Raw genomic sequence first — 24,660 nt, forward strand, 5'->3', positions numbered from 1 at the left:
TTGCTTTAACGATTTAAATACCTACAGACTTGTCCATCATCTTTTGGACATATTTGTTATTTATTTATTTTATTGTTTATTGTTTTCAAATGCACTCTTTGATGGACCACTAAATTATTCCTTTACCTAATTACCATTCTGCCATTATAAAATATGATTTATATCAAGATTATTAAAACAACACTGACTTCATTGCTTATTTTATAATATGGCCAAAAGTATTCAGACACCTGACTATCACACAAACACAAAACTGTACATGATGGACGTTGGAGCATGGACACTGTTTCAGCATGATCACAAAGTGAGCTCCATGAAGACATTGTGTGTTAAGGTTTGAGTAGAAGAACTCGAGCATCCTGACCTTCTTAATAACCCGAGCTCACCAGCACCAGTACATGAACTCAGCTCTATCACATATAAACAAGAGTGGAGCTTATTATAATAAATAACAGTCAATGTCGACACATTCGGATAGAAAAAAAGAAATGCGGTGGAGGGTTTGAAGGGTTGAAATAAATGTAATTTGTTACTGTACTTTAGTATTTTTTTTCACGTATCTGTAGTTTACTGAAGTTTGGGGAGACTTTTACTTTATCTTCACTCCATTTCAAAATCAAAAATCGTACTTTTTAACTCAACTACATTTTGCAAAATCAGTTGCACCAATCAGAGTCCGCGCTCTGTTTAAAACTTGTTTTGATTGGCGCTTGGTGTATCTACTGATCACCAACATACAGTTCAGCATCGGTTCAACATCAAGCAGAACATTTAGAGAGGAATATATGATGAAGAAACTCCAGACTCGAACTCGCCACAACACACGTGACCTTATTTGTGCGATTTTTTTTAAATAGTTAAAATTAGGGTTTGGGGCTCATGATAATTTTCACAGATATCAATCAGTGAACATTCTGTCCTCAAAGTTGACGTGTTACAAGCAGGATTTGTATGTGACGTCTAGACGACTGGTTTGGAGCATCTCCAAAACTGCAGCTCTTGTGTGGTGTTCTGGTCTGCAGTAGTCAGAGTCTATCAAAAGTGCTCCAAGGAAGGAACAGTGGTGAATCATTGATGCACGTTGTGGTCCGATCCAACAGACGAGCTCATGTAGCTCGAATTGCTGAATAAGTTGATGGTGTTAATACTCGACGGGTCAAAACTGTTCTGGCAGCAAAAGGTCACCAACACAATATTAGGCAGGTCATAATGTTATGCCTGATTAATGTATGGTGGCTTGAACCCTCGAAACACTGTGCCTGTTAGTTGACTTGTAGTCATATTGAGTTGTGAATGGGTATTTGGTGCCACACAGATGAGGACAGGATCTATTTTGTGTCAGGCTCCTCTCAAGGTTTCTTCCTCACACCATCTATTACCACTGGCTCATGCATTAAGGATAAACTTATAGGGACGTATTTATGATACTAAAATTCCTATTTGTAACTATTTATTTCCATAAAGCCGCTTAGAGATGATGGTTAAAATTGTGACCTCAATTGGGTGTTAAAAAGAACAGCTTTAGAAATCTAGGAAGTGCACTAAGCTCCTTATTGAGTGATTTGTGTGGGGCGATGATCATTATGTTCACCTGGAGCTCATTTCTGAGGTGGCTTTAAAAGCTAAGAACAGGCAACCAAACACAAGGAGTTCTTTTTTCGATAAACCAATTCTCTCCTTGTGAAGAAGAAGAAAGGTGGTCACTGAAAATGTTTGCTTTTGGCAGTAATGGAGAAAGCCCAGCAGTGAAGTTGAAAGCCTGGCATAATGTACCACTAACACCAGGAAGAATTCCAAGCTTCTACGTTCCTCCAAAACTGCACCTCAGCGTTTCTCCTCGATTCCGAAGACACAAGGAGTCCGATGAGTACCAACTCCTGCCTCCCAGCAGTCCACCTTCTCCTGGCTCAAAGTCTCCATCAGCCTCTCCACGCTTTCCTGTCAAGCTCCGATTCACCCCGCAGTCCAGACGGAAACCCAGCAAGGAGGAAACATCTGACCCGTCAACCCGAGCGGCGATGTCCCTGAAGCACGTGGAGAAAGTCACCACCCCGTATGGATTCCGAGCTCTGGCCTCCAGTCCGAACGTGAGCCGCAGGGAATCACTTTTCCACAGACGCAGAGGAAAAGAAGGCTGTCAAAGTCCTGTGTGCTCACCTGCTTCTCCAGCGCTGAACATCTCGGATCAAAGTCCAGAACCGTGCAGCTCTGCTCGAAAATCGGAGAGAAAACGATTGCAGATGCTCCTCAGCAAAACTCAGACCGCGCTCAGGACTCTCACACCCAGAAGCAGGAAAACCCATATCCGGAAAGTGCAGGATGTTCTTTAGGACATGTTTTTGTTGGCAAGTTACAAACCAATGAAGTGTGAATTTTAAGGAAATTAATAAATGCTTTTTTTGTTATTAAATTGAGTTGTTTGTATTTAACAGTAATCTTTCTACAGTGTTGCATTAAACTATTTTAATTTGATTTCCATCATCTGGTTTTTCTTTCCCTCATAGTCTGCAGTTAATAACCTCGATTTAGATTCTATAGTGCCTGTTTCCATTTTCTGAACCTCCAACCAAGAACAAGGAAGACTCGGATCTATTCAGGTGCCTTAACATCGTTGAACACGTCCGTAAATTTAAATTCAAAAGTGACTTTCAGTCTTTTTAATGGATTAAAGAATCTGATGTAAAATTTTAGTGGATGTGCTTCTACAATGATTTTTAATTCTAACGCAAAACCCTGCAATGGTGTCTAGAAGACTCTTTAAAATTTAGTTTTTGCAACTGCAAAATGTTACAATGCTGTTTTTAGTGGCACATGTTATAAATGTTTAGTTTGAGAAGTTGTTGGTTGGGTGTTCCAGCTGATGCACTAAATACAACTTCCCTAATGCTAAATTCTCACCTAAAGCAGGACTCTCTACATTCCTCTATTCATTTAATGCAAAATATTTCCACTAATTTCATCTTATGACTTTTCTGGAAATATTGACATCCTAGTCATTTAATTCTCAATATTTTGATTTTTCTTTGTTTTTATTTTTTTTAATTTTTAAAAAAAAAAATTAATTTTATTGCTGCCAAGCAATAAATTGACACTCAGTGGCACAGAAGATGATGCACTTCCTGGGCAAGAAAAATAAATAGTAAAATTTGGTCTACAATGGGCACTGGTAAAGTTTTTCTAGAGCGCTTTTCACAGCAGAGATCCTAGAACTGAACCTTGTGGCACACCATAGTTCACTAGCATTAGCCTGGATAGGTCTCCATTAAGGTCTACGAAATGATAACGATTGGACAGGTAGGATTTAAACCAGCTTAATGCCTGTCCACGTATACCGATGTAATTCTGAAAGCGATCTAGGAGATCATGATCTATAGTGTCAAACGCAGCACTAAGCTCTAGTAAAACTTACAGCGAGATGAAGCCTTGGTCTGAAGCTAAAAACAGGTCATTAGTGAGTTTAACTAGGGCAGTTTCTGTGCTATGATGGGGCCTAAAACCTGACTGAAATTCTTTAAAGATATTGTTCTCTTGCAAATGGGAACATAACTGGGCAGCGACAATCTTTTCTAAAATCTTAGACAGAAATGGGAGATTCGAAATTGGTCTGTAATTCGATAGCGTGTTTGGATCCTGATTAGGTTTTTTAATGAGGGGCTTAATAACTGCTAGCTTGAGGGATTTAGGGACATGACCTAAAGATAGTGAGGAGTTAATAATATTTAGAGGAGACTCACCAGCTGTATGTAACACTTCCTTTAGTAGATTTGTTGGAATGGGATCTAACTGACATGTTGTTGATTTAGCTTTGGTAAGAACATCATACAACTCTTTCTGTCCTATACATGTAAAACAGTGTAGTTGTGGAGTTGAAGGTGACACTGTGTCAGGAGATGGTCTCAGAGGGCGAACTGCCACAATTGTTTTTCTAATGTTATCTATTTTTTTCAGTGAAGAAATTCACAAAGTCCTCACTACTAAACTGTGATGGAACACATTTTTCAGATCCCTGATTTGTAGTTAGTTTAGCTACTGTACTTAAAAGGAACCTGGGATTGTTTTTATTTTCTATGACTTTGCTCAGGTGTTCAGCTCTAGCAGCTTTTAGCGCCTGTCTGTAACACTGGTGAGTAAATGAGCAAGAATTAAACACAAAGCAGGTGAGATCTACATTATCAATCCTGGTTTTGTTCAGAAGTTAATAGGCTACAGTTTTTGTTTTTTCCCCCTCTTTAAACAAAAAAAATTTGAGTTTTTACCTCAATGATTTTGCCTTCGTGTACGTTCAAGAAAAGTGAATTTCTAGATTTTTCCTAAATTTTTGGAAGTTTTTAAATTTTTTTCTGATCTAAGTTGATTGCTTTCCCAATGTGTCCCCTTCATGACTGATCTTGAGTGTGTTATGAAAATTACGTCACTCGTCATCCTGGCAAAATAACGTGTTCAAGTTTTCATTCAAGATCGAGAAGAAAGCTGCTGCGATTACGCTCTTAGAACATTCAGTGTTGATTTCATAAGCACCAGGGTTCAGCTTCTTCCCATCTGTGCTCAAGGCACAGGAGATAGATACCTTACATGTTCTTAAAAAAACAAGCTATCCTTTATACATAAATAATTCGTTTCAAACTTCACAACCATTTATTAAAGACCAAAAGTGTTCGTCCCTGCCTTTTTTATTAACATCATAATCCTTTTACATAGTTATGATTTTTTTTTTATGAAAATAGGTCAGTAGAAAGCAATTTTCTTAAAAAGTCTCATGTCAAGTCCTCCGTGTTTTTTTTTTTTTTTTTTAAACACAATCCAATTTCTGCACCTTCGCTGTGCAATCGTGGTAAAAATCCGTTCAGAAAGAGGAGGCGTTTCATCCTCCGGGTAAAACCCCCGGCTCTGCCTCTGTTGGACCTCGATATCCAATCAGGAAAAAAGAGGGATTCAGAAGGGACAAAGCAAAGGTTTGTTCATTATCAAACGATAAAATGCGTCTTCTCGAAAAGGGGTGCGTTCAAACGTTCGTGGTGAAGGTTGCAGATCCTCTCCCTCGTGTGGGCTTCCGCTCGGTTTTCAGCACAGCCGTTGTGCTCAGTCAAGGTAAGTGGGTCGATGAGTGGAGAGACACGACAGAAGGACTTCTGTGTGCCATTTTATCCGTCTTTCCGTCCCGGTCGAGGAAGAAAAGGAGGCTGCTGAAGTTTAAGCGTCCTTCAGTCTCAAACACGCCCCCTCCATCCCCAAGCAGCCAATCACACTAGTGCTGAGAGAAGCTAAAGGAAGTACCTTCCTGACTGGCTGCAGTCAAAGTCCCAGGAAAGGAAATCCATTGCTTTCCCTTTAATGAGTGGTCAAAGCAGATGACTGGCTGGTGGTCTGTTCTCCAGTGATGTCACACTGGAATGGGCGTGGTCATGGAAATGTTTGGGGGAAGGGAGGGAGGGAGGGGGGTTCTTGTGGAGATTGGCTTGTACGCTCAGTCACTGTCCGAGCCCACGGCTGATGAGCCTTTTCGCTTTCTCTTGGGTGCTTTGGGTTTGGAGTCCTCCTCCTCCTGCGGTGACATGAGCAGACTGTTACAATTCAGGCCAAATTTTATTTCCATTTCAATCTATTACAATAGCAGGACATTTTCTAAATATGCATACATACACTTATATTTGGGAAACAGAGCACGTTATTTGTAAAATGTAAGTAAATTTGTAGATTATTGTACATGAAAAACTTAAGAGGAAAACCTAAGAGCTGCAACTATCGATGAATTAACATAGTTTTTCCCAATGGATACTGGATAAAAAACAAACACTCCACGTAAAATAGTGCTGAACTTACTACAAAAAAAAAAATCATGAAAATGTGCTAAATGAAATAAATATGAATATATCAATTAGTAAATATAATTAGATAATTAATGAATTATAAATATAACTGTGCACCCCGCAGTCTCACGTATAATACACCCTGCAGTCTTCCATCTAAAAACAAACAAAACAGATGGGGTTAGTGATGCGCCTCTAGAGGCCGCTCTCGTAATGACAGCGGACCGGAAAAACTATCGGTATGGATTTTGCCGATAGCCAATAATTCCAGCAATCAATGATCTAATCCATACCGATAGTTTTTCCAGGTTGCTGGAGAGGCTGAGAAGGTCCGCTGTCATTATACGGTACAAAAGTGCCGAATCACCGATGCCACGTGGTGTCTTTTTTAAAAATTCATTTTTGATGTAAATGTTTGAATTTATTTGGCGTGTTACTTTTCGGTTTCAGTTACAATTTAGTCTTTTATTTTCTTCAATGTTTATTAATACAATGAATATATCCATATCTATTTAATTTAACACATTTTCATGATTCAGGACTGTTTTTTGTAATAAAGTTCAGTACTATTTTTATATGCAGTGTTGTGTTTTTCTTGAATAATTGTTATATTGATCATCCCTTACAAAACCCAAAAACTATTTAACATGTGAAAGAATGATCACATACAACAAAGGTGTTAATGTAATCAGCATCACCTGTTTAAAAATTCAAACATGATCCTGTATAATGAGCATCGATAGTAATTGTAATTAATGGCAACCCGACACAAGCCAGCTTTCATAACCGTGTGCTCTGAAATCTCAGGAATATGGTGGGCAGGTAATAAAGTGGGAAAACCTACTTTTGGCTTGTAGACATTATTTCTGGCATGTAAGATAGAAGTCATGTAAATATAGACGGTATATAGTCAGGAACTCACTGAGGCGCTACTTGAGCCGCTGTCCTCATCGTTATTGGCTGGCGGTGCCGCACCTTTGCGCGAGCGCGGGGAGGACGCCGGAGCTTTACGCCGGGATTTGGGTGGCTTCGAGGAATCCTCGTACTCCTCGGCCAAGGAGAAAAGATCGCTGAACCTGGTGAGAAGAATTGGAATGTAATAAAAGACTTCATTTTTACCCAAATTCTTCTATGTTATTGGTATGAACAGTATCTCACAGAAGTGAGTACACCCCTCACATTTCAGTATCTCTTCTCAAGGGACAAAACTATAGATCTTAAATTTGGATAGTGGTCCAAAATGGCTGTATGTTGAGTTCTGTACTGTATACAAGCTGCACATTGATACTCTAAAATAGATTCATTTCTACAGTATTGTCCCTTGAGAAGATGTAATAAAATTCAAATTTAAGGGGTGTACTTACTTTTGTAAGATACTGTATAAGTAAAACCTATACACCAATCAGGCATAACATTATGACCACCTGCCTAATATTGTGTTGGTCCCCCCCTTTGCTGCCAGAACAGGGTCCCTGTCCTGGTGCACCACTGTCCCCTACTTGGAACACTTTTGATAGACTCTGAACACTGCAGACCATAAACATCATACAAGAGCTGCAGTTTTGGAGATGCTCTGACCCAGTCGTCTAGACGTCACATAATTTGTCAAAATCGTTACGCCCGCCCATTTTTCCTGCTTCTAACAACAAAATGTTCACTTGCTGCCTAATAAATCCCACCTACTAACAGGTGCCATGATGAACTTCACCAGTCATAATGTTATTATTTCAATGTTATGTCTGATCGTGTGTATACGAGTAGACACAATACATGACGGTATGTATTACACTGAGGAGAGACTTGCCTCATTTTGTGGGCTTCATCACAGCTGGCCTGGACATGTTGAAGAGCCTGCAGGATGGGTGTCTGGGTAAAAACTTCAGACACACACACACACACACAGACACACACCCAGACGTAAATATGTGTACTGTTTATAAGCACTATATCAGAGGATTGCGGAACAAAACTGAAACAGACTCACAGTTATTCTTGGTGTTACTGAGACTCAGCCTCAAACTGTCTAAATGCTCCAACATCTGTTCCAGGGTCAGCTGAGCCAATTTACTGCTGGAGCTCCGTAAACTGCAAAAGAAAAAAAAAGAAAAGACAGACACAGACACACACACCATACTATGGTAAGTACAAATTCTCTATCTATTAAGGGGCCAAATGAACAAACAAATGAGGTTTTGGTTGGTACGGATTACATCTTAGCGTGGTGATACCTCTGGCGTTTGCGAGGCATGTTGTTGTTCTTGATGAGAAGCGCCTTGATGTGCTCGGCCAGCTGGTCGTCATGTTTGGCCGCCCAGTGGCGCAAGATGCTGGTGGTGAACTGATCCTCTGGGTGACACGGCCGACTGAGCACCATCTTCACCATCTCCTCTGTGGGACTGCAAACGAGCAAACACACAAATAGGATGAGAGAAAAAAAACAGCATACAAACAAATTGAAAAATAAAAGGAAAAATAAAATTTTGCTCAGTAAGATGCGTACCTTTCCCTTCGGAGTTGCAGGAGTAAGCAGGATAAAGCTTCAGGATGCTCTGCAGAGACACAAACACAGACAATGAAGCAGAAATAATCCTGAGTTACCGTATTTTCCGGACTATAAGCCGCTACTTTTTCCCCACGTTTTGAACCCCGCGGCTTAAACAACAAAGCGGCTAATTTATGGATTTTTCCGGGGTTTTTCCCGGTTTCACAAGCTTCCTGCCACCAAAAAACTGAGCCCCATAACATTAGACCATTTTGCCGAACGAGTTATGGTGAACTAATGAAACTCTTTATATTAAATCAGATGCGCTCCCACTGAATCGGGCCGCACCACATCATAAATATGGATGAGGTTCCTCTAAAGTTTGACCTCCCGCTCACTCGGACTGTCTACAGGAAATGCAAATCATTCGTCATGCTGAAAACAACTGGGCATGAAAAAAAACACACTTCACCTGTGTTCTGAGCTGCACGGCATCGGGAGAAAAGATTCACCGATGGTGATTTTTAAACACACGACGATGCCAAAAGAAAAACTCCCGAGAGAAATAGTTGTGAAAGGAAGAAGGAAGACAGTGAACAATGACTTTCTTGGTAGGCTACTGTTTAGATACAAGCCGTGTGACAGACACTGTCTTTCATTAAAGCCTGTGTAAAGTTAATTAGTTTTAGTGTAGACAGGTTTGTAGACGGCTTATAGACAGGTGCGGCTTATTTATTGTTCAAAATAAAAATCTTTGTTAAATTTAGTGGGTGCGGCTTATATTTGGGTGTGCATAATAGTCCGGAAATTACGATATACAGAAAGGAAGAGTAGAGCACTCGCTTTTTGATTGTATTTTTTTGATGCGTGTCTAAGTAATAATATAAAAATGTACAATACATGCGTTTATATCAGTAAACGGAGCACATCAGCGTAAATCACGAGATCAAAGGGTTTCTGCGAGTCAAATTTAAGACTTTTTAAAACTGAAGACAGAATTTAGAATGAAGTTTGAGACCTGCGTCACGGAAAATAAAGACCCGTTCAAATGTATTTAAGACCTTGAACAGCGAATTTGAGACGTTTAAGTCATAAAATTTCAATTTGTAAAGCGGAAACCCTGCAAATGTATGTAAATTTGGAGATTATTGTAAAACTTATATTAAAGATTTTGAAAAAAAGACTAGGACAATGGCTGTTTTTTTATGCACTATACACTAAAACGTATAGTGTAACGCTAATAATCGACACCGGTAGCCGATCGCTGTACCTATCTGCAAAAATCCATAGTAGAGTTCGACAGATAGAAGAAGAGAAGAAGAAGTGCACTCACCTTTGTATTTGAGGTGCTGTAGGATAGGGATGATGGTCTCCAGTGGGATACTGTGGGCCAGAAACAGCTGCCATGTGCTATACTGCTCAAATGTCTCCCAGTCCAGTGACTGAACTGTAACACACACACACACACACACACACACACACACACACACACACACACAGTTACACACTGAGGACCTGTTCAGACATCACTCTCTAATGAGCAGACCACTGAGACACATGCACAATCAGACATGAGCAGAGACAGACGTGGTATCAGTCAGACGTTTGGAGATGGACTTGGACACTCACTGAGGATGTTGAGCACAGAGTCTTTGCGGAACATCACCAGATTTCCCATCATTACGTGACACATGAGCTCTTGAAGCTGTGAAAACAAGAGCGTTATAAAAAAAAAAAAAAAACGTGGAAATGTTGGGATATGTGACTCGAACGCTGATCAAAAACAAACCTGCGTGGAGTCTATCACTGCTACGATCATGTTCAGGAGTTCTCCACTGCGCAGGGTCTCATCAGGGAACTGGAGAAATATCACACACACACATTAAACACTGCATTATGAAAACCTGTCCACCTTTGAATAGTGTAGTAGTGTATCATTAGGTGTTTCAGAAAAATTCACTCAATCGGGCAAATTGTCCACTAGTGCCTACAGAATAATCTGTATTTGAGGTAAAAAATTATTTATAAACAAACAAACAAACAAAAAAACCCCACCTTTTTCCGCATTGTCCACACTAATGAGTTTTCTTTGACAACGCATCATTCTCTCCTCCAGTCCACACTGAGGCGCTGTTTTCACTTGACGGAACGCAGCTTTTAAAAAATGCCCTCCAAAGTGGATACGTTTTATAAAGGCAGTTTTTGTCACAGCGTGGACTGCGCGTGAAAACCAAGACGTAAAATAAATAAATAAATATAAAGAGACTACATTTTTAGTTGTCGCCGCACGTTTCCATTAAATAGACATGGACGCGATCCGTTTCAGTGCGGGTGAGCAACGTTTGGGAAACGACTGAAAAGGAAAGTGTGGACTTAAAGCGATTTTAGACGAAATTGCCGTTTTCTGATTTACCGTGTTTGACAGTAGATAATGGTGCCGATGAGGATATGAGTGTGTGTGTATACGTGTGTGTATACTGTATACCTCTGTGTAGATGGAGGGTGTGAGGTAACACAGCAGTCTCACATCATCCTCTTGGCATGCCTTCATGTCCATCATGAGACACGTGTGTAGGTCCCCCAGTGCTGTGGCCTGAGCAAACGACTCGTAGAGACTCATCTTCCCCGCCGCCGCTTTACTGCCGGGACACAAGCAGCAGAAAGAGGGAGAGAAAAAGAGAGAGTGTGTTTAAGCATTACCCAGATCTTTCTATTCACACCGGAGTGAGAGATCAAGAGAAACTACATAAACACTACAGTATATGGACAACAGTATCAGGACACCTGACCACAAGATTGTGCTTCTTCAACATCCCGTTCCACAATTAGTCCCCATTTGCTCTTATTATAACCTCGCAACCTCTTTGAAGATGTTCCACTAGATTTTGAAGTTGGTTTGTAGAGATTCGTTTGAGATTCATTCAACAACAGGTGTGTTAATAAAGTCACTGATACACTTTCGTCCCAAAGGGGTTCAACAGGGTTGAGGTCCTCAGCGGGTCACTCAACCCATGTGAGGCAGATCTTCATGGAGCTTGTTTTGCGCACGCGGACATCGTCAGGGTGGAACAGGTTTGGGTCTCCTAGTTCACGTGCAGTGGAAAAGTAAATGCTCCACATCTGAAGTGGGACCTCAGTGTTTTAGGTTTTAAGGTTGGTTACTTATCTTTGGTGGTTCAAGCCCTGGTATCTCTCAAACTGGTCATATTGGGGCCCTTGAACAAGGCCCTTAACACTCTGTGCTCCAGGGGGCGCTGTATTGTGGCTGAGCCCAGCTTCCTAACATTGCTGGGATATGCGAAGAGCTAACTTCAGTGCTATAAAGTGCATGAGACAAGTAAAAGCGAGTGTGTGGCTGGAGAAGTCGGGTGAATTGAAGCGTGAGAAACAAACGCCACCAATGGCGGACGCACCTCGCCTTGAGGTAGTACAGGAGATGATATCCAATTTTGGGCTGTTTCTGGTAGAGCTCAGCGAGCATGTCCAACAGCACTGAGAAGCCACTGTTGTCCTCCTGCATCTGACACAGATTCCTGAAGATCAGACACACTGGCTTACACACCGACTCCTCCAGCGACCTACACACACACACACACACACACACACACACACACACACACACACACACACACACACAGAATATGTGGACAATTAGAGCTAAGTATTACAGGGGCATTATTTTAATTTGGAGTCACATTTTTTTCGACAACACAGACATTCTTTTTAATGTTTTTTCAAATGTGACTTTTTAAGACCTTCAAGAATGAAATTTGAGACCAATATGGCGACAAATCAAAAACACACACACACACACACAAATAGGTTGTTAGCAAACGACCTTAACCGAGCCCTAAATTCTTTTACCCCCCCCCATGGAGATGCTTGTGTGGTTCAGAAAACGTTTCATTGAAGCAATCTTCTGCATCACGTCTTATTGTAAGAGGTGAAAAGGGAAAAGAAAACCGGAGATGGTTGAGAAGAACCAGGTCCATCCTTTGCACTTTTACCATTGCCATGAAGCACATTTTTCGAAACCGTACCCATGTGTCTAACGTTTACACACACAGACTAAGAGAGAGACATACTCCTCAGTGATTTCCTCAGGAAGGACATCTCCTCTGAAATGGCTTTTGAACAGCTCAGCTAGACAGGAAGCCAAAGTGGACATCTGCTCCGAGTCAAAGTCCTCCTGCAAGTGAAAGAAATGTGGATATCACGCAAATACAAATAAAAAAAGAGCTCCTTCACCCTGTGGATTTAAAAACTCACCTCGAGAATCAGGTCCACGATTTCCTGCATGACTTCACAGTGCATCTCCGTGTCGCTGTGACAGAACAACACGTGGTTCACCATGAGGTTTTGAAAGAACATTTATTATTATAACTGCTCTGAGCATGATGCACTTTACGAACTATGAAACATATCCTCCTAAATGCTCGGATTTTATTCTTGTATTATACAATCAATTAAACAGATCATCCACATCCACTAGCTGAAGATTGAACATCAGAAAAAAGGCTTTTGCTGCAAAAGCTATCGGTTGCTTTACCGCTACATTAATCAAGTGTACGACCTCATTCACACACACACAGGTCTCAGTCTCACCTTCCTTTCTGTAACTGTAACACTTTCTCCTTCAGCGTCTCGTCCAGCTGGTCCACGTAGGGCGAGATGTCCGCCGGCTCCTCTATATACGTCTCCTTGACGTGCTGAAACTTGAACTCGCGTTTCTTACCTTAAGAGAGAAAATTGCACTATGAGGCACCGATCCCTCGCTCCCGCACGTCAGCGTTGCGAGTCGAACCCTTACCCTTATTGTTCAACTCTTCCTCGTCGTCGCTAAACGTCGCGTCCGTGTTGTCGTAGCAAACGTCCTCCTTATCCAGGACGTGATTGTCCATCTCTAAGGAAACGGACTCTTCCATTTTCACTGAAATAGATCAACAATTTGTATTTTATTTTGGATGCACTAGAGGCCCGGATGGGAGATTTTTGGGAGATGGGACCCAGATGGGAGACTCGGACCTTCTGTGGCTGGAGAGGGCGAGTTGCAGAACTCAGGGAAACGTTCTCTCAGCATGGAACGCAGCTCTCGATCCAGTTTGGGGTTGTCGAACAGTGGCGCCAAGTGTCTAAGCACAAGGTAGAGGTGTGTAGAAAGTTAGTTTGCATGTGCTGCTCAAGTTTGATAAGATGTTTCAGGGTGTGTTAAAACTCATTATTTTATATACACTATAGGAGCAAGGCCTCCTCACCTCACCCACATCTTCCCAGAAGAGTGGAGGAAATTGGAAGGACAAATTGGGACTGAAGGTGGAATGCGATGCTCAAAAAGCACACATACTTATGACCAGGTGTCAATTCAACAGTACTGTCATATAACCAGATTAGTTCATTTAAAGTGTGTGCATGTGTGTGTTTGTTTAATACTCACGCCAGAACTCTCTTTTCCATAATGAAGTTAAGCGAGTTGAAGACGCCCTGGCGCACTTGGACCTCCAGTGGCGGATAAAAGTGAGGGATTATCTGATAAAAGTACCAAAAAATAAAACAAAATCAATATTGTTTAATATTAAGGCTGCAGTGTGTTATTTTTGTCGGCTGCACTGTGAATTGCAATGCAATAAAATCTGTTTGTTGGTTTGCGACCCCTAGGGGCTCTGTGGTGGTACTGCAGGAGGTCTGCTAATTAATGTTTAATGACAAAAAATGTATAAAAAAAGAAATTAAATAAACATAGGTAAAAACATCAAAGACAGAATATTGAATTTTAAACATATACTTATGAAAGCTCTATTAAACTTAAAGCTGATATTCATTAAATGTATCCACCTGATAGCAAAAGGGAAATGTATGCTAAATAAACAGCTAAATAAATTTTGATTTTAATCTCAATTGTAATTTGAATCACAAAATACATGTTTGTTATGATGCATCTTGTTTTGAAAATAGATAAAAATATGCAGACAATCATGCAAGTACGATTGATATAACTAGCATAATATAATTGGTTTCTTTTAATATCAGTCACTATGTTTTACCCATTTTTCTATCGGGCATCTCTGCCCCATGGCTCTATATTCTACGGTTTCCTTGACCTGAAAAACATTGAAGACCCCGCTATATATGATATAACTGATTACTGCGAATAACTCACTCGACACATGAAATCCAGCAGCGTAGCAGTGATGGCTGGATGCGGCTTCATCGAGTGGTGCATCACCAGAATGGCAGGCTCTGGCAAAAATACACACATTTACAGCAAAAGTTAACACTCAGTTACAGGGTAAATCGTATAGAATCATCAGAAACAGCAGGAGACAACGCCAGGTTTGTTTCTGAAATCCTTACCGATGTTCATGATGCTGTCTTTCTCCGGGTTGAAGAAGAGCCAGTCGTAGAACAGGGCCAGTTTAGCGTTGGAAGCGGCGACGTTCGACTGCACAAAGAGCGCACAGGTTAGATTATACCCATTAGCGCTATTTGAAAGGGAATGTATTTCGATATAAGGTGTGAAAGACTTGCAATAAATTCAAATACAGCAGAGTGAAGAGTGACGGCGAAGAAGAGTGGACCGATTTTACTTGCTGATAATTGATAAAATCATTTGATAGTTTTTCAAATGGATACTGGATAAAAACCAAAAAAACATGCCATGTACAATAGAACTGAACTTCATCACAAAAAAACAAAAAACAAAAAAAAGGACAGAATAATGAAAATGTGCCAAATAATAAACAAGTTAATTTTATTAAGAAATAAAGAGAAAAATAAAAGCATTGAAACTAAAACAAAAAATAACATTCCAAAATAAATGGAGAAAAAAAATTATAATAATACATGCTTAAAATAAACAGGTCAGGGTTTCGCCTCTAGAGGCCGCCCTCGTACGCTATAACACAACCTGGAAAAACTATGAGTATGGATTTTTTTAATATAATTGATATCAGCGCAGAGTAGATGAATCGGTCGACCTCTAGAAATTAGTATTAAAGCGAAGTCACAGAACTTTTAGAATTCTATTCATTAAATCAACCTCTGTTTTGTGGCTCCCTCATAAAAATCCACTTAGTATTGGAGTATTTGAATGTCAAAATCATTATCCAACATTCCCACAATCTCACAATTATAATAGAATACCATTCTAATTATATTTAGTGCTGTTCTTATACATATTAGCCTGCTAGTCTGATTATGTTATAATGTCACAATGTTATCGGTGTATAATGTAAGATTGAACCAAACACGTTAATTGAAAGTTCAGGAAACAATGAAGCAGAATATTCCTGTGTATTTTGAAATGTTCTTGTTGAAAAGTTTCAGAACCGATTGTTTGCTTTCTTATCCAAATCAGGTTTGAATGCATGTCTCCAGGAGCACTGGCCATCTCCAACATGACCGACCACTTTCATATGCATGCTGTGTGTGTGTGTAGAGTTTGTACCGTGCAGGTGGTGAGCAGCCAGCCGATGATGGCCCAGCGAGGCAGGATGTCCGAGCTCAGGACCTCGTTGGAGGGGTGCACCACCCCGCAGATGTATCGGATCAGATCGCACCGCAGTGACTGACTCTCAGCCGTGGACAGGTACTGCCTCTGAAACCAGTCCTGATAGCGTTTCTGCTGGCCAAATCGAACCTGCAACCACAGGGACACATTTTAGGTCCGTAATGACCTGCCTGTGACGTGTGGAACAGAAATACTTGACACACAAACACACGTGTATGTTCTAAAGGGGTTGTTTTACACTACTAAATCGTGTTGTACAGAAGCAGTTCATTAAACAAGAAATTATCATCAAAAGACTTACAAAAAAAAAAGTACTGAGAAATAAATGTCAGTATTGCAAACCCTCTATTCTACAGTAAGAATCAGATGTGTGGGTGGTGTGTTTGTGCCTGTGTTTTTACCCTTGAGGTCATGAACAGTAGCTTGGTCTCCATATCAGGAGTGAGGCGGCAAGCCAGGAATTTGCGTGATGTACGGGAGGTGAGAAGCTGCAACAGACCTACAAAGGCATTTCACACACATTAAAAAAATGATGTAAGTGTTTCATTAAAGGCAGGTGAAAGGATATAATAAACGCGCTCGAAAAAAAAAAATGTCTGGGTGTCAATTACAGCACAATAGTGACCTTCTGCAGATACATCTGGACTACAATCTGCATTTTTATTTATATTTAAACTCCTCGCTTTAATTAGAAAAAAAAAGAAAAACTAAACCTAACGAGGTTAAGAGGTACTTTTAGGACACACACACACACACACACACACACACACAGTATACTGTGGGCTCAGGCTCTGGGGGTTGTGCAGCAGGTCTCTCCACAGGAGGTCCATCTCAGGGATTCGAGCTACGTTCTGTAGCAGTCTGACGAGATCTCTCCCGATGATGAAACACTCCATAAACTGAGAGATAAAGAAGAAAAAAAAAGTTGAAAACGAATAGTCTCTGTCATTACCCTCTGTTTACATTCGGCCATCTTTTCACAAGGTTCTCACACTTATAACGACTTGGCAATAATATTAGAGAACTTACGAGGCATAGTAGCTCTTTTTGAAAAAGAAAAAATAAATAAAATGTAATTATTTGATATTTACTACAACAGGATGAGTGAAATTGGAAAGCGCAAAATGCAATAATATACAAATATACATGTTCAGGGATTCTCTGTAGTTTCTGTAGCATCTACGTAAAAAATATATACACCGGGGTAGGGGTTTATGATATATGACGTCTATGATAATATCGTTATCGTTGTTTTAACAATATGGGGGCAGAAAATATTCACATTTATATCATTACGTACGGTTTTTAATAACACATGAGAAGTGCCTTTTTTCCTTTTAAAAATCAGCTATAAAAATACATTATACATTTTTAAAAAAAATTATACTGATATTATATTATAAAATACTGGTTTCATTTGCGTAACAGCTAAAATGTCTGTCAATTACAAAATTAAATGTAAGAGTGTGGATCCAAAACAATTATGCATACTTTTAGAAAAAAATGACTTTATAAGGGGAAAAAAAAAAACCAGAAAAAAAAGAAAGAAATTTAAACTTATTGAAAATAAATCTATCACTACTGTGAACCAAAACACAGAATATGAAGAATATATGAAGAATGTCAAAGATTTTAAGTCCATGGTAGTCCTTAAGGCACCGGCACAATTAATGATTAAATAAATAAATAAATAATAATTTTAAAAATATATCAATTTGTTTTTGACACTTCTACACAAGGGGTCCCCGAACTATGCCCCGCCCCCAAAAAAATTAAATTTTTGAACATTTTAATTAAAAATATGTTTTTCCTCATATCAGATCTGTATTTGATAATAAATGTTGGCTTTTAAACTAAAATTTCGAATAGTTATTAAAGTAGATTAACTATTGATTAGATTTATCCACCAACAAACGTTTTGATTTCAATAGCAATGGATATGAAAATGCTGAATGAAAGAATGCCATTATGATAATAATAATGCTTTTTTAAAAGGATGTGTGTGTTTTATATATACTGTATATATATATTTAAAAGTCCATGTTTATATTTGATCACATGACCGCGCTCGCTCGCTCTTCCCTCTCACCCTCTCTCGCAGCAGGCCGATACAGAAGTCCACCTCTCTTTGGCGGAGCGTCAGGAGTCCCTGTGTCCCGTGATCTACGATGAGTCTCAGATATGTGTATACAGACATGGCCACCAGCATTCCGCTCTTCAGCACCCATTCCCTGTTCACAAACGACGACCACAAACACCGCAAAGTGACACATCAACACGTAACATTGCACTAGAATGGAATTTACAGCCCTCTCCTGTGGTCTAATAACCAAAATCATGTGCATCGATCAAATTTTAATCTCAAAACAGTTTACATTTCCGCATTTGTTCATTTATTGTTCTTTTTAATGCTGTTTCTAGCGTCAGGGGCTATTTTCATGGCAGGATCGTAGAAGGCAAAAAAAGCAAATTACAAAATTCTACATTTACAAGGTTCTTCGAGGTGGAATAAAAAAGATTTCAGACTAGTGTGCCAACAGAGGGCAGCACGAGGCTGCACGCACGGTCGCAGGGAGCACCGACCTTCATAAGTCAGTGAGCCAAATGACATCACAAGTTGTGCAACTGGTGAACATGTGCGCACTCTGCGGACTCCTGCGGACTTCGCCCTCTTCCTGAAGATGAAACTGTTTTTTGACACCGTTGCGGAGAAGGAGAAGAATCACAGACGGTTCCATAGACCTCCAGGATGTGGCAGGAACGCTGTTTCATACCACAGTGCTGTATTTGAATACTGCATATGCGTTCCTGTATTTTCTTCGGTGATCCATTTTGAATTTTTGCCATGATTGTTTTGCAGTGGTCACATGCTGGGGGCTTCTTCTCCATCCATAGCAGGAGTGCGAGTTTGGAGCATCCGGTACGCCGTCTTGTATGCACGATCTGATCGGGTCTGGATTCAAAATGAATGTTCCGGAAATGTCTTTTGTTTATAGTCTGGTTGGATTTGCTGTAGAAGTGGATTCTAATGGCAAATATTCCAGAATATATTCTTGAATAAATGATATTCTGATGAGCCCATAAAGCAAATGCTGTGCCAGAAGTGAGAACCCGATGTGTGGTAATACATAAAATACACTGGAAGCAACTACAGGTAAGCTTCAAGCTACTTTTATAAGCGTTCTATACGACCGTTCTTTACAGTACAGTACATGTGTATTTACGGTACCTTTGATCCACTAAGATGTCCAAGACGTTTTCAGCCAGCCACAGGTTTTTACTGGTGATGTCACCTCCTAAACAAAAGTCCACACATTTGGAAATCAGTCATGTGAGGAATAAACCATTTGGGACCATGCATTTGAATTATATACTAGTATAACATGTATGTTTGAAGGAATCAGTGCAGATGCGAGTGAAGTCAGTGTGCACAATCGTGATGTACCGGCGATCTGCTTCATGAGGGTCATGAGGACTCCGTCGGCTCCTATCACCCCGCTCTTCACCAGCTCTTTGACCACCCACACCAGCTGTGCACAAAGACAGAAAATCAGGGAGGAATGGAATAAGCCTGGGGGTAAGACTCCAAAACACCTCATACTAAAGACCGGTCTATTCAGAAACCTGCGTGCGACACACGTCCTGCAGCTTGAGGAACTTCTCCATGAGGATTTGGTTGATCTTGATGAGAACTACGTTCATGCCGTCGCGGTTGACTAGTGTCAGGTCTCTGTAACACTGCGTGGAGAAGAAAGCACAAAGGTGATAATAGTACAGAATAACTGCTATTAGTCAGAAATCTGGGTTCGGTTTAAGATAAAGAATGTGTGGTGTTAATCAAATCAGAACATTGTGCTTAAACCTGGAAAAAAACCACTAAGAAAAACAGAAACAACACCTCATTCACTAAAACTAAGGCCAGAAGTTACACCTCCATCATTAGGACTTACAGAAGCAGAAGCCACACCTCCTTCCCAAATACTTACAGAAACAGAGGCCTCACCTCCTCCAATGTGACATATAGAAACAGAGGCCACACCTCCTTCATTAACTTATAGAAACAGAGGCCACACCTCCTTCATTAACTTATAGAAACAGAGGTCACACCTCCTTCATTAACTTATAGAACCAAAGGCCACACCTCCTTCATTAACTTATAGAAACAGAGGTCACACCTCCTTCATTAACTTATAGAACCAGAGGCCACACCTCCTTCATTAACTTATAGAACCAGAGGCCACACCTCCTTCATTAACTTATAGAAACAGGTCACACCTCCTTCATTAACTTATAGAACCAGAGGCCACACCTCCTTCATTAACTTATAGAACCAGAGGCCACACCTCCTTCATTAACTTATATAAACAGAGGCCACACCTCCTTCACTAAAACTTAGAGAAACAGAGGCCACACCTCCTTCACTAAAACTTAGAGAAACAGAGGCCACACCCTCACTATGAGTGAAAGGTAATAAAGCCACACCTCCTCCACAGTATCACACTGCAGTGACACAAAACTATATAAAATCAATCCTGATCACTTCCCATCTACTGCTGAATATCTGCCGCTTTAAATCAGAACTGCAGCCAATGAACCGATTACAATGAGTAAATCTTTTCACCATGAACAGGATGTGTGTGTGTGTGTGTGTGTCAGTGCATGTTAATTCCTTACACGCTGTGCTTGCGAAGGCTCTGTGAGCATCAACGTGAACAAGCCAAGGCACACTTCCTCATGCTGCTGAGGACCTTTACACACCTACACACACATTAAGACATGTTTATTAACCGTAGCAAGTAAAATAGAAACCAAAAAATTAAAAATCCAGATCGGTGGATGTCAAAGAGAAAGAATGTCCTGATTCAGCACCCAGACTGTGAACACCACTTTTATGAGAAATTATAAGAAAGTAGGATTTAGACCCATGGATGGCATTATAACTACCAGCACGATCTTTATTTTTGTTTAACTTTCTAATGGTCTCCCCAGTAGGGGGCAAAACCTCACTTTTCCCAGGCAGTCATTATTATCTGATTGCCTCAAGTGTTCAAAATAAATTCTCGGCCACAGCTTTTGGGGATGTTCAGGGTGTGTGTTTGCCTAGAATAAAATGGGGGAAAATGTTCTTCTGGTTTTATCCCACCAAGGACCCAAGACCTGCTTATGGGGACTTATAAAGGAACTCCATGATGACTTTCAGGATGTTCACTGTGAATGTAATAGTATGTTGTTACAATGGGTAATGGACAGAACCCCAGTGGCCCAGTAGATAAGTATAAGTATAAGTAGATAAGTATATCCTACTTCCTTAAATTTGCTTATTTATTTTTCCATGAATATGTTTATGTATGCATGGGTGTGCGGGTGTGTGTGTACACAATATATCTGCTCCATTATCTGCTATAAATGTACCTTAAATGAATACTTTTAAACTTTTTTAATCTCTTATCAACATGACAAATGTGGAGGTTTTACGCAAATGTATGTTTATAATTAGTGAACACAAACTTAACATAGAGCACGAAATAAAAAAAAAAAAAGTTATTACCATGTTTTAAATGACGGAAATCGTCGGGACACCGAATAGAACTTTTGCTACGTTTCCACACGGACGGTTTTATTTGCCGGATTTGAGCGTCATGGCGGATTTTGGTGCTCGATATGAGACTTGGCGCATCGGTAAAAAAATAAATGATTAAGATATATAAAGATTAAAAAAAAAAAAGTAAAGAAGGGAAGTCGTGAATAAATGTGTATTGGGTTAAAGGTTAAAATTTGTACATCTTTTATATTTATTTATATTTTTTAAATAAAAACGGTCACAGAAACGCATTAATCGTGTGTTAACAAAACACGTGCCGTTAAAATGAATTGGCGTTACCGCGTTATTAACGCATTCATTTCTTTCTCTGGGGAGGTGGTAGCATTGTAGGTAAGGCATTGGACTTGGAATCCAAAGGTCGCAAGTTCAAATCCCAGCCACACCAAGATGCCACTCCTGGGCCCCTGAGGAAGGCCCCTAAATAATAATTGTAATTTGTGGAGGTGGAGCTGGAGGTAGCAGAGTTGAAGATGTTGAGATGTTTATTGAGAGTGATGAGGATGGACAGGATTAGAAATGAGTTTATTAGAAGGACAGAGCATGTAGGACGTTTTGGAGACCAGGTGAAGGAGGTGAGATTGAGATGGTTTGGACATGTGAAGAGGAGGGACATGGGGTATATCGGTAGGAGAATGCTGAGGATGGAAAAAAAGAGGAAGGCCAAGGAGGAGGTTTATGGATGTGGTGGTAGTTGGGTTGAAAGAGGCAGATGTAGAAGACATGGGGGTATAGAGACGGATGATCCGCTGTGGAGACCCCTAATGGGAGAAGCCGAAAGAAGAAGAAGAAAAAGAAAGGAATCTCAGTAATGTGTCAGGTCTTAGGTTTACACCTTGTGATCAAGCATAAGGAGGAGGAAACGAAGACAATCATCTTCCCGTAAGCACGTCCTCCAAAACCCCGTCCCCGGAAACACACAACCAGAATTCTAAAAACGCTTGTTTTTTTTTTCTTGAGTATATTTAGCATGAGTGACATCATCATCTCAAACTTGAGCAGAAATACTCACGTGGGCGGTGAGGGCATCGTTGGATTCTCGCTCCGACAGTCCGTTTGTGATGGAAGTGGTGACGGCCACACACCTTTCAAAGCGCTGAAACACACACCACACACACAAAACCTTTTAAACAACATCTCCACAAGGTCATTTGGTGGACATCCGTCTGGGAGCAAAAGTTTGCACGCCCACCTTTCATATAATATCCATAAGGCATTTTGCAAAGAAAAAATTTATTCTGCACCTCTGTTGTGCGATAATTAATAGAATATATTATACACTATTCACGGCTTGGGGTTTGCCTTCTGGGGGGGAACCTTTTCTCCTCGTCTTCGTCATCACGACTACGAGACTTCTCAAAACAAATCTGAGGACCGAGACGGTGGAAACCAGAGGGTCCAACTTTTGCACAATAAAAGAGCAGACATCTCATGTTAAAACCCAGGTCCCTTCCTGATGCAAAAAGACGGACCAAAGGGTGAAAGTGTCTTGATGGAACATGGCTCTGATCTTTTTTTTTTTTAGAAGATCTGGTCTTTATTTTGCAAATTTCGTCCTGGCAGTCTTTCGGGATCTTCTGCGTTCGGGTAGAAAATCATGTCAAGCTCACAGACACAAACACAGATGTCTCATGAAAGTTACATGGACCACCAAGAGACAGTTCCTCATCCATACAGAAGATCTTAATGATGTTCTTGACTTAATAAGAGGAACAGACATGACAATAGAAGACAATACAGTGGGTGAGTATACAATATGTCCTGTAAAATTAATAAACATCCCCCCCATATGCATATGTAAATACTCAATAGGAGAATCTTTCCATGTTAAAGGAAACAAAGGGAGTGAAGGGAGAGGAATGAGAGAGAGCAGAAAGGTTGATGTGAAGGCCATGTGTACCTCCTCCAGCTCGTCTTTGGCGTCCAGGCTGGTGGACACCAGCAGGCGGCCCTGCGCTCTCCCCTTGGCCGCTGAGGGCTCCATCGCCTCCCGCCTCGCTTCGCCTCGCCACCGCCGACTTCAGCTCCAGCGGCTTCGGGGCTTCACGTAAACCCCACTGTTTCTTTCCTTTTCTTTTCCCACCTCTTTTATTATTTATATTCTTTATAATAATCACTCGCCGTTTGCTTATGCACTTCTCGGCACTTTTTTTCTGCGCCCCCTCACACACACACATACACACTCACACACATACACACACACACACTATATGTTCACGAAGCGAAAATCCGCCAGCTCCGGTGTTTTCACCCAGTGTCCCCCGCTACAACCGTCCGACTTCCGCAGGACACACGGCGGCCTACCGGAAGTAGTCCCTTCTGCTTGACCAGGAGGCGAGACGAAGCCACGTGTTTGATCCAATCGCACTCAGGAACGCATATGATTGACACCCGGTTCCACCAATCCCCGCGTTCGCTTGGCGCCCCAACCGCGCGTTGTGATTGGCCGACTCTCAAACTGCGTTCTTATTGGACGCGGTGCGCTCTACGTCAGCTATAAAAGCCGTTATTTCACCTCCCTAAGTAGTCCCCCTACATAGGCAACACAACAGGATTTGGGATTCGGGACGTAATTTTTTCTTTTGGCCACCGACTTTCATTTAAAGCAGAGTAAAAATTATTGTTTCAATCACGTGGTTTATAGACGCACGTTTTATTCATTTTTAAAAAAATTATTATTCCAAAACTTTTTTTGACGTTTATAATATGAAATGTTTAGGTTTCGATCGCAAGAGGGCGCTGTCATCCAGGAGACTTTTCTCCTAGACACGAAGAAAAAGAAACCAACGTGGTGCCAGGAAGTTTTTTTTATATATTTATATACTATATCTACAAATGTATTGGGGCACCTGATCTTTCCTACCATATGTGGTTCTTCTCCAAAGCTCGAAAGCTCACAAAGCTCAAACGTGTTCCAGCATGACAATGCCCCTGTACACAAAGCGAGGTCCATGAAAAAAAAAATGCTTTACATGGGTTGGAGTGGAAGATCTCCTGCTATAGAGCTCTGATCTCAACCCTATTAAACACCTTTGGGATGAATGTGAACACTGACTGAACCCCAGGCCTCCTCATCTTCTCACCTACATCACATGTTGTGGCTGATGAACACAAATGTCCCCAAGCACACTCCAAGTTGGGAATCAACATGGATGCTCAATGGAATGTTAAAAAAAGCACACAGGTGTCCACAAACTTTTGGCAATATAATGTATGAGAGTTTTAACCTCTCACGCTTCTATGAGCCTAAAAGAAAGATGCGTGA

The 24,660-nt window shown here is 40.7% G+C and overlaps 1 protein-coding gene across 2 annotated transcripts; it reads right to left on the reverse strand.

The window, feature by feature from the left end:
• Positions 1 to 4,612: 4,612 nt before the first annotated feature.
• Positions 4,613 to 23,717, reverse strand: ints3 (integrator complex subunit 3). Of its 2 annotated transcripts, none has more exons than XM_046844259.1 (29): positions 23,296 to 23,717; positions 22,408 to 22,491; positions 20,471 to 20,554; positions 19,421 to 19,534; positions 19,242 to 19,326; positions 19,026 to 19,092; positions 17,886 to 18,027; positions 16,566 to 16,695; positions 16,198 to 16,295; positions 15,734 to 15,925; positions 14,641 to 14,728; positions 14,447 to 14,526; positions 13,724 to 13,815; positions 13,315 to 13,421; positions 13,100 to 13,219; positions 12,895 to 13,024; positions 12,559 to 12,613; positions 12,375 to 12,478; positions 11,703 to 11,867; positions 10,775 to 10,928; positions 10,079 to 10,147; positions 9,919 to 9,994; positions 9,623 to 9,736; positions 8,308 to 8,356; positions 8,018 to 8,203; positions 7,792 to 7,892; positions 7,612 to 7,684; positions 6,730 to 6,883; positions 4,613 to 5,542 (listed from the first exon to the last, which is right to left on the reverse strand). In XM_046844259.1, exons 1-29 carry the CDS (start codon positions 23,377 to 23,379, stop codon positions 5,465 to 5,467), a joined length of 3,075 nt encoding a protein of 1,024 aa, XP_046700215.1. In that variant the 5' UTR covers positions 23,380 to 23,717; the 3' UTR covers positions 4,613 to 5,464. The 2 variants fall into 2 exon arrangements, with proteins under 2 accessions (XP_046700215.1, XP_046700216.1); XM_046844260.1 differs by having other exon boundaries at positions 8,036 to 8,203; positions 16,198 to 16,296; positions 16,567 to 16,695; positions 23,296 to 23,716.
• Positions 23,718 to 24,660: the final 943 nt, after the last annotated feature.

The sequence above is a fragment of the Silurus meridionalis genome, chromosome 29 (genome assembly GCF_014805685.1).
Source record: "Silurus meridionalis isolate SWU-2019-XX chromosome 29, ASM1480568v1, whole genome shotgun sequence".
Lineage (NCBI taxonomy): Eukaryota > Metazoa > Chordata > Actinopteri > Siluriformes > Siluridae > Silurus > Silurus meridionalis.

Excerpts from the sequence above, each read along its gene's own strand:
- ints3 (XM_046844259.1), bottom strand. The coding sequence starts at position 23,379 with ATGGAGCCCTCAGCGGCCAAGGGGAGAGCGCAGGGCCGCCTGCTGGTG. Across the intron at positions 12,479-12,558 it reads TCGTGGACCTGATTCTCGAG|GAGGACTTTGACTCGGAGCA; the intron begins GTGAGTTTTTAA and ends TTTCACTTGCAG. Across the intron at positions 10,148-10,774 it reads CACCCTCCATCTACACAGAG|TTCCCTGATGAGACCCTGCG; the intron begins GTATACAGTATA and ends ATATTTCTCCAG.